Source organism: Schistocerca nitens, chromosome 5 (genome assembly GCF_023898315.1).
Source record: "Schistocerca nitens isolate TAMUIC-IGC-003100 chromosome 5, iqSchNite1.1, whole genome shotgun sequence".
NCBI classification, from domain to species: domain Eukaryota; kingdom Metazoa; phylum Arthropoda; class Insecta; order Orthoptera; family Acrididae; genus Schistocerca; species Schistocerca nitens.
The window spans coordinates 207606967-207621975 of NC_064618.1; the positions used below are offsets into that span (position 1 = coordinate 207606967).

The 15009-nt window shown below is 44.6% G+C and overlaps 1 protein-coding gene across 4 annotated transcripts in view; it reads right to left on the bottom strand.

Annotated features, from left to right (window-relative positions):
• LOC126259934 (gamma-aminobutyric acid receptor subunit beta) overlaps positions 1-15009 on the bottom strand; it is a 630317-nt gene that overhangs the window by 240486 nt on the left and 374822 nt on the right. For 3 of the 4 annotated variants that reach the window (XM_049957029.1, XM_049957026.1, XM_049957028.1), the window contains exon 3: positions 12135-12202. In XM_049957029.1, coding sequence (XP_049812986.1) covers positions 12135-12202 — 68 coding nt within the window. Of the gene's footprint in view, positions 1-10845; positions 10914-12134; positions 12203-15009 lie in introns of all 4 variants that reach the window. The other variant, XM_049957027.1, reaches the window with a different exon arrangement.

The window sequence follows — 15009 nt, forward strand, 5'->3', positions numbered from 1 at the left end:
GACTGTAGTGCCTAGAACCGCTTGGCCACACCGGCCGGCCATGTTCCCAAAAAACGATGGCATGGATGACAATGCGCCATGTCACCGGGCCACAATTGTTGGTGATTGGTTTGAAGAACATTCTGGGCAGTTCGAGCGAATGATTTGGCCACCCATATCGCCCGACATGAAACCCATCGAACAGTTATGGGACATAATCGAAAGGCCAGTTCGTGCACAAAACCCTGGACCAGCAACACTTTCGCAGTTATGGACGGCTGTAGCTCAGCATGGCTCAATGTTTCTGGAGGGGATTTGCAGCAACTTGCTGAGTCCATGCCACGTCGAGCTGGTGGAAATGTGTATTAACGTTTACGACGAAGGCTACTGTTTGAGAACTGATAATGTACTCCGAAACTAGTCACCTCAAATGAAAATTTTTGAATGTAACTGTGACTGGAAAAAATAAAATTTACTAATCTGGGTTGCTGGTCCTCGCGTCTACATTATGTTGGAAAGTCATAGACCTATTTTCGTTCATTTAAAACACGCCAACAAGTGAGCAGTAGTGGTTAGGAGCTCTTTCTCCACAGTTCTGGAATACAACCATGGGGGGAAAACTTTCCGCAAAGATCTCAAACATCGAAGGTACCATTTAACCATTTTTACAGATGTATGGTAAACAGTTATTGGTGGGTTCTTGGGAAAATCATCCAGTATGCGATCGGAGCTCTACTGTACCCCAATATTCTTTCTTACATAAAAATTGTTCTACAGAGTTGAAGATTCTGAGTAAACCAGTTCAGATAGTCAAAACCGTTTTCCTGTGAACCCACCTGCAGTGCTCTTTCTTTGTGGACACAAACATTGTCACACTGTTACAAAGGAGATCCCATCCAAAATGTTTCTGTTATTATATCAGCCAAGAATTATGGTCTCAGTCTGTAACACGGAAAACAACCTCTGGCGTCACATTATCTCCATGAAATTTGGAGTATTTGGACCGTAGTTGAAGTTGTCATCAATAAAAGTAAACGATGCCTAAGTATTGGTTCAATTTAGAGGTAGAATGTTCTTACCAGTTGATTTCTTGCAGGTTGCACAGAAATGGTTAAATCCTGAACATATGCCTCATGAAATTTATGCACTTACTGGCGCCTTCGATAGCACGCTCCGAGCCTACTCAGTGAATGTGTCCGACGGCTTTTCGCGTATTTTCTGACAGTCTGATCGGTCAGTTGCTATCTCTTCACGATAGGTTTCTACTGCTCATTTGTTTGTTTCATAATACGATTGGTTCGATATTTTAGATACAAATAAGACAGGTAAGAGTCTTATTCTGAAACTATCGCCCAAGGAAATGAGCTTTCAACGTATTTGTTTCCAAGTAAACAGCAGAAAGTTTTGGCTTAACTGTTATTGCGTTGTTACCAGATTTATTTAATGAAACGGAACGCTTTTTCGCCGTTCGACCGGGATTCTGGGCAAGTCGGAGTCCGGGGAGTGATAATAAAGATCTGAAAATGTATGGAAGGCATTTCTTTTACTGCCGATGGAAGCATAGACTGTTTACATGGACACCGTGGAATTTTGTCAACAGAAGAAGAGTGAAAGGTAAGTGACCCACAGGAACTTGTACCTATTGACTGATGAGGCTTCAAGTTGCGAACAGAGTTAAGCTGTGGGGTTTCTCACCTGTATCCTCAAAAATCTGTTTGCTTACATGTGGCACTAGAAAAGCCGTACATACCCCAAGACGGAAAATATTTTCTCTATCAATCAACAGTCACTGTTGTCCGCGTTAGGCATCCAAAATCGTACCAAAAAGATTTTATAGAACAAGAAATGAATTCCCATCGATGTGCTGCTTCACAAATTCGCCGAATATTAATCCCTCGGTCACATCTTGGATTTGATCCATCGTGAACTCAGAGCTCGTTGTCTACAACAATTGAGTGACTTGTGCCTTGGCTTCGGGTGCTATCTTTCTTCATATACGTAACATTAGGGAAAGTATTGCTACTAGAGTACTGGCGTTAATGCTGGTGGGAGGGGCAAGGGGAAGAGAGGGGCGTTGTCTCGATTGTGATAATATCGGATTTATCGTGCAGACGCAAAGTCTAGTCAAATCTAGTGTTTTCATATCATTGATGCAAGACTGTTGACTCGCAGGACCAGACAAGAAGCAATGGACCAGACTAATTAATTGAAGTTGTTAAGCCCCACTGCGTGATATAAGCCTGAGCATTTCGGTGCGTCCCTGTGTAACGTGATGATAGATGGTTGTCGTGATTACATGTCAGGGATTAGCTGAAACGCCAACTTGCTATCCAACTGTACCTTTCAAACTAGGCTTGGGGCCATGCTACAGTTCAGTATGTCACCATATCTGAGAATTGTTATTCACGTTCGTTGGCTTCACCAATTCACAATCAAGCTGTAGCCTCCGAACTTAACCTAGACCTAAAGATCAGTCCGTCGCCACAGCCTACATTCCAAAAACTGATACAGACTCGAAAGAAATATTGTAAGTGTTCTGTTCCCTTTTGGTTTGCGCTCGTATGACGCCACACGCTACATCATGATTACGTTGCAGGACGAAGCCGACGTCCGGTATCGGTAGGACCGAGGGACCATCTGACTGTCGGAAGACTCTTCAGTGTTCTCGTTCCGAAACACAATAGGATGAGGTTTGCATGGGAACACAGGATGTGTATTGGGGAATGAATGTGACAACAGTTATTACGTGTCAGATGATGTTAAGATTGCCAGTGTCTCAGAGAACTACAGGGTGGGGCAAATAAAAGTGGCTCGGATGAGAGGATATGATTGAACGTGAATGTATGCATATAACCAAACCCCGCAACGCGCACACAGCATTAACGCCCGCCACGTTATCCACAAAGTTTCAGAGCGTAGTGCGGTGTGTGCCAGTGTGAGTGGAGCAGTGCAAAGTGGACGATGGAGCAACGGATGTTCGTCGTGGAAAGTTGCGTGATAACAGACCGTGGAAATTTTGTGGTCAGTTGTTTGCACAGAAGTTTACTGGTGTCGAAGTGCCAGCAAAGAGTGCCATGCAACGCTTAGTCCGAAAATGGCGTCAGACAGATTTTGTTTTGAACAAGTCAAACACCATTCCGAAACGTGGTGACTGCAGTTCACCAAAAAATGCCTCAGTCCTAGCAAATCAACACGACTCCTGTCACAAGAGACCGGCCCTTTGTACCTTGGAATTCTCTTCTCCGAGCCACTTTTATTTGCCCTACACTGGACTAACGAGTGTACCATTTGACCATATGGTCAGATGCGTCAAATACGAAGAAGTTCTGTAGATAATACTGCAGCTCACTTCAGTGCCGAGAACCTGGGTGTAAAATGTGGCCAAGCAGTTACTATTCACCTGGTTAATATGACTGTAAATTATAAATGGATATCATAAAGGTCGAGATATTAAAAAAAAGAATCCTAATCGTTATTTACTGCCCGAAATCTCCTAGTGCAGAAAAATCTGTTTAATGTCACTCATACGGAATTGTCCACTAATTGTAGGTTTGTATGAGAATTTTTGTTTCTTTTGGAGGACAGCTGTTGCTTATTTATACTATGACATTGTCAGTGGTACAAACTACGTCATCCGAGATTCCTGCAGCTAGATGAGTCATTCATTAGATCTTCTTCTGGTTTCATGACGAATACAATATGGTCAAGAGGAAGGATTCATCTCTCTTGGAAAAAAAAAAAAAAAAAAAAAAAAAAAAAAAAAAAAAAAAAAAAGGTGCAAATGGCTCTGAGCACTATGGGACTCAACATCTTAGGTCATAAGCCCCTAGAACTTAGAACTACTTAAACCTAACTAACCTAAGGACATCACACACACCCATGCCCGAGGCAGGATTCGAACCTGCGACCGTAGCAGTCCCGCGGTTCCGGACTGCAGCGCCAGAACCGCACGGCCACCGCGGCCGGCTCTCTCTTGGCAAATTCCAGTAATACTGATCAGTTGTGGCATTTACATAGAACCCACCTGCTTCGAGTATGCTACAGAATTTTTGACATTTTCTGTGTTAAATGATGCCAGTACTGCTATGTTGTTGACCTGTTCCCTTTTCACTCACTACGAAACGTTTGAAAACTTCAGCTTTTCTCTGATCCGTAATTTCCATAATTTATGTTACGTTCTGTGACTTTCTAAAAAGGCAGTAAACCTTGTGCTTTATTTATGTGTTAAACTGATATTTTTACTGCTCCATTGTACCATTAACACTTACGAACGCAAAATCCTCATGAATGTTGCAGTAGCGAAGAGTGATTCGAAACTGTTACAGGTCACACATTGTCGTGCTTACTAAACAACGCCTCTGTGGATAGTGAAACCAAGAACAGTCTGATATGAAACGTCAGCGTGATATAGATGCAAAACAGTGTAATGAGGTTACAAGGGATTTGTAATTTGAAACAGTACAAAGCGGAATGTGGTAGTGTCACCGAAGAGAAGGCAGCACATAGATAAGAAAATAAGAGGTAATGCATAATATATTCTGACATATTTTCTGTACATAAACTTCTATTGGTGGTGCAAGCTGGATACCGTCACTCAGCAACAGATTTATACAATAATCAGAAGAATGGGTGGTGCAAACTGGATACCGTCCTTCAACGGCAGATTTGTACAGTAATCAGAAGTTATTAGATTCATACAGGTGACATGTACCAAGAGTCGCATGGAAACGCGGGTTGATTGAAATGTTAGACCATGCCAGATCCACAACGGTAGAAAATGTCTTCACTGCCATCGCAGTCCAACGGATGAATAGTAATTAATAATAATTAATAACTGCTAGCGCCTCTTATTTCCATTTTGATTGCTCAATTTGCACATTAATGACGCGACACGACAGCTGTGCTAATCCGGGTTCGGTTACGATGCTGATTTAGCCGATCTGGCCTGCGCCGATAAGTCTGTGTCCAGAATATCGCAGAAAAAGGGGAGCGTTTGTTGGAAAGGCAAACCCTACAGATAAGTAATTTTATTTTTTTATAACTGAAGGTGACTTACTGATTTTAACTGCGTTATTTGATTTCAACTTCTCTGCAGGTTTCAGTCATAGAATATTTACCCGCACGGGATTAGCCGAGCGGTCTTGGGCGCTGCAGTCATGGACAGTGCGGCTGATCCCGGAGGAGGTTGGAGTCCTGCCTCGGGCGTGGGTGTGTGTGTTTGTCCTTAGGATAATTTAGGTTAAGTAGTGTGTAAGCTTAGGGACTGATGATCTTAGCAGTTAAGTCCCATAAGATTTCACACACATTTTTTTTAGAATATTTACAAATGGAAGTAAACAACCAAAAGATACAGAGTGAGCTGTTAAACCAGTCTGGTTTTCAGGCGTACTGAGCTGCTGGTTAATGTCTGCGGCTGGTGAGACTGTTATGGCTGACTGATTTCACTTGTAGCCAAAACACTGTATGAGCAGGAGTGGCAGCCATATCAGACAATAAGTAATAAACTGTTACTCCTAGACGAGTATATATTCTATGTAGATGTGAGAAAAAGATCATATATTTTTCAGTCACTGGACAAGTGATTCCGGTTCTACTAGGAAGGATATTAGGACATTTTTTTTCAATTAATGTCAATACCAGTAGCTCATTCATGTATTTATCAGTTCTCACTTTGGGTTTTAGGGAACTGCGTGAGGGAGCCTATTGAGGACCTCAGGAACACACTGGTGTGTTCATCTTCGAACTCTTCTATCATCCAGGATCACATGAACAGAGGGACGGAGTTGGAATAACCACCACATGCATTACGTACTCTACTGCATCCTCTGTAACAAGATTCTTGCTACTGCCTGCGTCGACAGTTCTCTAAAATTTTGAATAATTATAGCCTCACCCTAATGTAGCCTGACCCTAATGCAACAAATGTGATTATAAACTACGTAATTCAAGAGTGAGAACAACGTCATTAGCTGTATCACAGGACAGAGAAGAGATAAAGTGGGACAGTAACGTACCAGTCACTTATCTGTAATCACATGACACCATAGTTACTTCCCATACCATCCTAGTGGCAAGGGCAGTGTGGAATAGACTGAACAACATATTTAGCGTAAGATAACGTAAGAACCATTTCAGAAGCACACATTCGCTCTATCGGGAACCGATTTTTCAGTTTACTGCAATAATATTTCTAGATGGAGCACTTTGCAGACAATACTCCTATTGGTTTGAGGAATGTACACATGGTGCTATTGAAGATGATGTGGTATCAGATATAGATGCCAACACACGTTGTGTCAGTGGTGGTAGCGCAATGGTAAGTTTCCGTCTGATGCCGATAGGGGTCGCGTGGAGTCTGGCGGACCCAATGATGTGCGTCCGCTGAGCCACATCTCCGGCAACTCTGCACTACGAGCGCCCTCTGCCACCACAATATAGCACGGTCAGTGCAGCCGCTCTTCTCCACTTGCGCCTGGAGCCACTACGTTACGATACCTTAGTTCGAGGTTAATCCTTGTCGACACTGAGACAGCTGGACGCCATGTTTCTTGCCGCATTATTTGTATTGAATCTTCGTTCGCTTGGAGAAATGTAAGTTAAGTAAATCTTCTGTTTACTGTGTTAAACTGTTAGCTGATAATTTCTGCTACTGTCCAGCTTTCCTACGACGACGGTTTCTGCACCACCCTGTAGTCCACCTTTCCTTATCATCTATATCTACATCTACATCTACATGATTACTCTGCAATTCACATTTAAGTGCTTGGCAGAGGGTTCATCGAACCACAATCATACTATCTCTCTACCATTCCACTCCCGGATAGCGCGCGGGAAAAACGAACACCTAAACCTTTCTGTTCGAGCTCTGATTTCTCTTATGTTATTTTGATGATCATTCCTACCTATGTAGGTTGGGCTCAACAAAATATTTTCGCATTCGGAAGAGAAAGTTGGTGACTGAAATTTCGTAAATAGATCTCGCCGCGACGAAAAACGTCTTTGCTTTAATGACTTCCGTCCCAACTCACGTATCATATCTGCCACACTCTCTCCCCTATTACGTGATAATACAAAACGAGCTGCCCTTTTTTTGCACCCTTTCGATGTCCTCCGTCAATCCCACCTGGTAAGAATCCTACACCGCGCAGCAATATTCTAACAGAGGACGAACGAGTGTAGTGTAAGCTGTCTCTTTAGTGGACTTGTTGCATCTTGTAAGTGTCCTGCTAATGAAACGCAAGCTTTGCCTCGCCTTCCCCACAATATTATCTTTGTGGTCTTTCCAACTGAAGTTGTTCGTAATTTTAAAACCCAGGTGCTTAGTTGAATTGACAGCCTTGAGAATTGTACTACTTATCGAGTAATCGAATTCCAACGGATTTCTTTTGGAACTCATGTGGGTCACCTCACAGTTTTCGTTATTTAGCGTCAACTGCCACCTGCCACACCATACAGCAATCTTTTCTAAATCGCTTTGCAACTGATACTGGTCTTCGGATGACCTTACTAGACATAAGAGAACTGCTCAGATTGTCACCCAGGTCATTTATATAGATCAGGAACAGCAGAGGTCCCAGGACGCTTCCCTGGGAACACCTGATATCACTTCGGTTTTACACGATGATTTGCCGTCTATTACTACGAACTGCGACCTTCCTGACAGGAAATCACGATTCCAGTCGCACAACTGAGACGATACCCCATAGGCCCGCAGCTTGATTAGAAGTCGCTTTTGAGGAACGGTGTCAAAAGCTTTCGGGAAATCTAGAAATACGGAATCAACTTGAGATCCCCTGTCGATAGCGGCCATTACTTCGTGCGAATAAAGAGCTAGCTGCGTTGCACAGGAACGATGTTTTCTGAAACGATGCTGATTACGTGTCAATAGATCGTTCCCTTCGAGGTGATTCATAATGTTTGAATCCAGTATATGCTCCGAAACCCTACTGCAAACCGACGTCAATGATATAGGTTTGTAGTTAGATGGATTACTCCTACTACCGTTCTTAAACACTGGCGCGACCTGCGCAATTTTCCAATCTGTAGGTACAGATCTATCGGTGAGCGAGCGGTTGTATATGATTGCTAAGTAGGGAGCTATTGTATCAGCGTAATCTGAAAGGAACCTAATCGGTGTACAATCTGGATCATGTGTACGAAGTCATGCACAACTGATGATATACCTGTTGTGTCGGCAGACTTGCCAACACTACGCACACTAATTGAAAGAGGCGGCCAAGATGCACGCGCTAACTCACGAAGGATGGAGTGAGGTCTGAAACAGGAGACTTAATGAATGCTATAAAGAAAATACGTAACTTCTGGACTACTTAACTTTTAATCCTTCCTTTGTATACATCGTTCTTGATGAGACATCTGGAGATTGTGGCGATACAAGTGAGACTCTTTAGATACAAGCTATCTAAGGCTAATGGCGCCTTGCTAGGTCGTAGACATGGACTTAGCTGAAGGCTATTCTAACTGTCTCTCGGCAAATGAGAGCAAAGGCTTCGTCCGTATAGTCGCTAGCAACGTCGTCGTACAACTGGGGCTGAGTTCTCGTACGTCTCTCGAGACCTGCCGTGTGGTGGCGCTCGGTCTGCGATCACACAGTGGCGACACGCGGGTCCGACATGTACTAATGGACCGCGGCCGATTTAAGCTACCACCTAGCAAGTGTGGTGTCTGGCAGTGACACCACAATACCTATGATTGTCTCCCGTCCAAAGACAAATTCACATACGTTTCCAGGTCTTTTCATGACTGGACAGGTTCCATATCACGATGTAAGTATAGGATATAGGACTAGTTTGAACTTGAACCATGACGTTTTGTGTTACTAGATGGACACATGAGCAACGAAGGCAGACGTCCACTAATAACAGCTGTTACAGCAGCCAAATGAAGTCGCAAGACTCACATGGAGTGCACGCAGGGTGTGGTTTCTCCCGGAACTAGGCATACATCGGGCATACATTTACATAATGTTGTGTGTGTGATACTCGAAAAGCAACACGGAGGCGTACGCTGGAGAGGCGAGTGGTCTGAGTGATGGTGGAGACAGTAGGAGAAGTGAGGGCTCTGCGGCCGAGTCAGGTCTGAAGGCATGCAGTCGATGCACTCGGCGGGGAATCGGAGTCTACTGCACGGTGCGGGCAATGCAAGGCAAGGCAAGGCAAGGCAGCCGAGCAAGGCAATGCGAGGCGCGGGCAGCAGGCACGGCAGGCAGCAGGCGCGACAGCCAAGCGGCGCTACGCATGCACGAGGGCGCCACTGACACAGAGAAAACCTCCTCCTCGTTCACCAAGAGAGTCTCCAAACCAAAAAAAGAACACAAATATGTATGTATATATATGTATATATAACAATGGTTAGACAGTGGTGGCTGCTGCCGGCGGGGGGCCGCGAGCTGCGGCGCGGCGGGCCGGGGTGCACCACGCCGCCCCCGCGCCGCGGGCCGCGGGCAGCAGCCACGCCAGACGACGGTAAACAGTGACTGCGACAACATGAATGCGAAAGAAGACGGTGGACATTCGTCGCCGCAGTCGGTCGCCGGTCACGTCCTAAGTGACGGTGGACCTTGGATGCACTCAGGGCCCTTCACCTGGTTGTACACGCGTGTACACTCAGTTCCGGCCGCGAGCGACAACGCGCGCCGAACAGTAGGGCGTCTCCCTTCTTTTCTGGACCGGTTTTATCCGCCCTGTGACGACGGCAGCACTTCCGCGTCCCCTTTTATTTGTTCCAAAAAAGCACAGTGTGTTTCTGAAATGCACAGTGCGGACGTGTGTAAACCAGGAAGGTCGATGAGGGCTCCAATGTGGAACTGAATGTACACAAAAAAACATAACAAACAACTACTATTACAATAATTATACAAATATGTATTTGCTGCTGGGCGGAACATCTAAAGCAATCTGCAAATCTACCGGTCTCCATTGCGAGTCTGAGATACGGGGAGGGAAAAGTTTTTCTTTTTTTTTTTCATTTTTTTTTTCAATTTCCCTTCCGACCGGTGTATCGCAACAGTGTTACAGTACCGTCCTGTCGGCAGCGTATCGAAAATTAGTTAAAATTCTGAGTGTAATACGCTATTATTAATGTACACAGATTTAAATGCCGAGATGGCGTTAGCTGTCCGCGAGCAGTCTTATAATGCTTGCAGTGACATGCATTTGATCGGTTTTCAGTCGACTTTTTGTTTTGTTTTGGTCTATCTGTTTATAGAGAAGTGATGAGGAACGCTGTAGGGTTCCCTTGGGAGGACACAGACAGCTGCTAGGGAAAAATAGCCTTTAGATTAATCGATAAGCTGTCGCTTCCGTGTCGGAATTCGCGCTCAGGCGTGGAGCCGAGCGCCAAGTCCGGCGGTTGCGGTTTACCACGCATCCCGGGTAGGGTGGCGCCGTCTCAGCTCAATCACTTTGAAGAGTTCTCCGAACAGTTTGCTGCTCGTTACTCTTTTTTCCCTTTCTACGCTTTCAATTAGTGTCTGAGGATTCCCATCAGGGTGGAGTCGGAGATATTCAGTGGCACCGCGAGTCTGCGTAAGAAGAAAAAGGAACAGAAGAGAGGAGACAAGACGATTTCTAAATCGCTCGGAAATCGACTTAGATAGCTCCCTCCCCTCAGCTCCATCAATCGATCTCGCTGCTGAGGCGTCTGCCGACAGAATTGTGCCCACCTTCTCTACTAGTAGTAGAATCTTTCTGCGGTACCACTGACATCGCCGGGAGTAAAGGAGTAGGAAGAAAGGGAGACGAGTCTCAGCTCTTAGTAAATAAAAAAAATATATATGAATATTTCGACATCCAACTCTTCCATAAACACCAGCAAGGCTTGTCTGTATAAATAACTTCCAAGTACCATCAATACTTCAGACACGGAGCTGATACTGAGGACGTACATTGTGACTCCAACTTCCACGGGCGGACCTGCAAGTAGCATAATCACAGGTAACACTACGGGAATACAGCATTCTCGTTCAACACACACCTTTGTTTAATAAAGAAGTTAGATTTTCAAGAAGTGGACAACGGCGCTTCCTGTAAGCCGGCGACATCCCCTGCCTGCGAGCGTAATAAATAAGGACAAATTTGTATTGGTGGCTACGTTGACGAAAAAGGACTATCTTTTCTGGCGGACACGATTTTTCGTCAGTGGCGGCTGTGTAGTGCGCGGAAGACGAGCAGTAAGTGGCTGAATAAGCAAGGGAGCGGGCTAGAGCCGGCCCTGCTTCTGGTATCAGATGTATCGACAGGCGGTGGATGGGCGCGGGCCAGGAAGCGCCGTGGACCACGTGAGGGTGAAAGGCTTGGCGAAGCGGCGATATCAGCGTCCAGCCAATCTGCTGCGAGAAAGGACGGGGGACATGCCACTGGCAGCCGTAGCCGGCGGCGGCGACAGCTGTCTCCACTCGGCTGCAAATCCACATACACCACACGCCCCAGGGTCAAAGGAAACCGTCGTCTCAGCCTGTGTACGCTCTCACTCGCTCCCTCTCGCTTCAGTCACGAACACAAACACACACACACAAACACACACACTGAAGAAGCACAGGTACACCCACCACAGTTGCACTCATTTCTCACTTCGCTGTTTGTTACTTCTGCTCAGGCATCGCGCTTCCCAACAGCATGCGGCAGCAGCTTCTAAGAGTCTCTTTACCTCAATCAAAAATATGGCTAGTCCCAATTAAAATAAAAAACAAACGTGGTACAAAAATGAGCTCGAAATAAAAGGAAATGAACAGGAAATGTACAGGGATGTCATCTTGTCAATGGCTTGTGTCATTCGCAAGAAAAAAATCGTTGCAGTTGTCGAGATAGCTAGTTCGGTACAAAGTCAGTGCCAAGAGTGTATCCCTGCAAAATAGCTGGGCGCGTCGGCGCCCAGGAATGTCATGCAAAATGTTTTTAGAAAAAACAACGTTGTGGGGGGGAGTCGTGAGGGGTTGAGAGTAGGTTTCAGGGTTGAGAGGGGAATGCGAGGTGAACGGGAACGAAAATTACGTATTGTAAAGGAATGACAAAAACGCAAAAAAACTAATTTCTAAAGAAAAATTCGTTAAGAAACGAAATGAAAAGTAACGTTTATATTCTTCTAGCGGTTAACGAGAAGTCTGTTGAATGCCGAACAGTAAAGGCGTCTAGTACCATTTTTACTTCAGAGAGCGAGCTGATACTCAGCACGTACATGGTGACCCCGACCTCAACCGGAGGACCTGGAAAAGACACAAGAGATGCGCTATGCAGCCGCCGTCGATTCATCACCGCCCTCCTCCGGACCTCACAAAAGGTTTCAACGGGCCACCGTCTGCGTCCGCGGACGATGACCGGTTAAGACGTTTTGTGGCCGTCTCTGCGGGAAAACAGGCCTTCAGTCACTACACGCTACTAGCTCGCCACTACACGCCCAGGGTCCCACTGAACCACCGGCACGTTAGTACTGCCAAATCTTACTTTTTGTATTTTAGTCAGAAAATAATACTACCTTCAGAGTGAAAGCGTTTTCCTTACCACACGCCATTTTACTTTCACAGTGAATAGGTATGAAGCGTTGCTGTTCTGGAAAGCAGCACTAACACATAAACACAATGTTAAGGACTAAGCTCTAATACTTACCTCTCCTGTAACAAAACATGTTAACATTATCTTACTTAAGCTACAGGTGCTGATGGAGCTCAAATTTCAGTAATAAAATCAATAAAGTTCATTTAAATAACATTAAAAATTCTCCATTCTGCTTCACTGCACAGTAACAATCACGAGAAACTAACCTACCATCATAGGCGAAATCATTAAAGTAATGTGCCTATATCCTGCAAATATTTGTTGTTCAATTAGTAGTAAATATTCGTTTTACAAAATAACCTAATTTTTTACTCTACTGAAGAGAATGTACGCTGTGTTCTTATAATATTCAAGGCAGAGAGAAGCAATTGTGCATTATAATATTATTTACAGCGAAAAAAGTTGTTCGTTTAATAGACTAAGAGCGCAAGAGCTCGTTGGTTCTCAGCTGTTGCCTAAGATTCAAATGGTTCAAATGGCTCTGAGCACTATGCGACTTAACTTCTGAGGTCATCAGTCGCCTAGAACTTAGAACTAATTAAACCTAACTAACCTAAGGACATCACACACATCCACGCCCGAGGCAGGATTCGAACCTGCGACCGTAGCGGTCGCTCGCCTCCAGACTGTAGCGCCTAGAACCGAACGGCCACTCCGGCCGGCTCGTTGCCTAAGATGGCCCTACGCGTGTTGCATAGGTGAAACACCAGGAATCCGTCTTGGTACTTTGTTATCCATTCGTCACTATACAGGTAAATACGTGTGCAGCAGTCTTCTGTTTTAAACCTGCGTACGATTTCACGAACATCACCTAACTTCCTTCCTAAACTTTCGGCACCACTGCAGAAACCTTTTTGACTGTTACTCAACTCACTAAGCTGTACTAAGTATACTTAATTGAAGACTACCAAAGGAAGGCTAATTGAATGACGCCGAAACGTTGGGAAAGATGGTGATGTAGGTGATGTAGGATGCGTTAGCTTCTAAAAGCATAATTCTCTTTTAAACTGCAGTGAACACATAGTGTGTTGTGGGGCGATCACTCTGTTGTATAAATAATTCAAAAGCCAAGACCGCTTAAACACTGCTTACTAGATGACCGGTTTCACCTTTAGTGTGTTGAAACCGGACATCTAGCAAACAGTGTTTAAGCGATCTTGGCTTTTGAATTATTTATCTTTTAAACTGTTAACCACAATACTGCTTTTGTAAACATAAATAATGGTAGCAATGACCTACAGCTGTGTCCCCCACTGATTACATTATGAGTATAAATCTATTCCCTGTCCATCATGGACACACTAACGCTGTGCTAGAAAACCATTGTCATTAATGGTTAAACTAGACTGACATCCATCGCTATAAAACTTCCACTGGCGCACTATTCGAAGAACAGTCGTTTATCGTTGTTGATACCAACATTTTACATGTTCTCACCCAGTTGTCCGACTCCTTATACAGACGAAGAATATATTAAAATGATACACAGTCTTCAGTTACCTGTGTTCGTGCGACTGTTACAGAAATTATAGGGATGTGTAGTGCGTATCGCGCGAAATGACAGTCACCCTTGATGAAGCCAGACTTGATCAGTTTTCTCTCTTTACAATTCTTGTGGATACCCTTCACACGAATTGCATGTTAAGACCATCCAACCTCAGACAACTGCAACCCTTAATGTCCATTGCTGGTGACGTTGTTTACGTGCATTCTCAGTCTTCCTTCTGTAGCTGCATCACATGTTGGGCTTGATCACACAACAAGAGGCGGCACAAATGTTACACAATCAACACTATTCCAGGCGGAGCATAAGAACTCCATTTACACCTCCATCAATAATTTTCTCTTACATGTAAGGGGCAGTCAAATCAAAACAAGATAGACGAAAAAAAGTAAACTGTTTCTTACTTCAAAAGTAATTGCCATGACTGGTAATACATTTGTCCCACTGTGACACAACAAGGTCTTGGCCTTCATGGAAAAATGTTTGCAGTTGCCTACGGAAACATGCTTGTACCAGGCATGCATCTCTTCGTCCGAAGCAAAGCAATGGCCACGAAATGTCTTTCTTCGGGGCTTCGAATATATGGAAATCAAATGGGGAGAGATCGGATCTGTATGGAGCTCGTTTAAGGGCTTTCAAACGAAACTTCTGCAGCGTAGTCGAAACAAACTTGGCAATATGCGGGCTGTAACACCGACATCATACGAACTCGCACTTTACCGTTGGGCCTCCACCAATTCTACCCATGATACAGTAGCCTCTTAGAGCCTCATGAGTTTGACGAGACTCTTGAACAGTGCTAAATCTCACATAAACCCAAGTCCAGACCAGTGGGCTTTTAAATCACAAAGCCTTGTTTAACAGGGCCATTGGAATTCTGATTACGCACTAGCAGAACTCTGGTGTCTCAGCATTGTCATTTAGGCTTCAGACAATATTTATGTGACGTGTAAA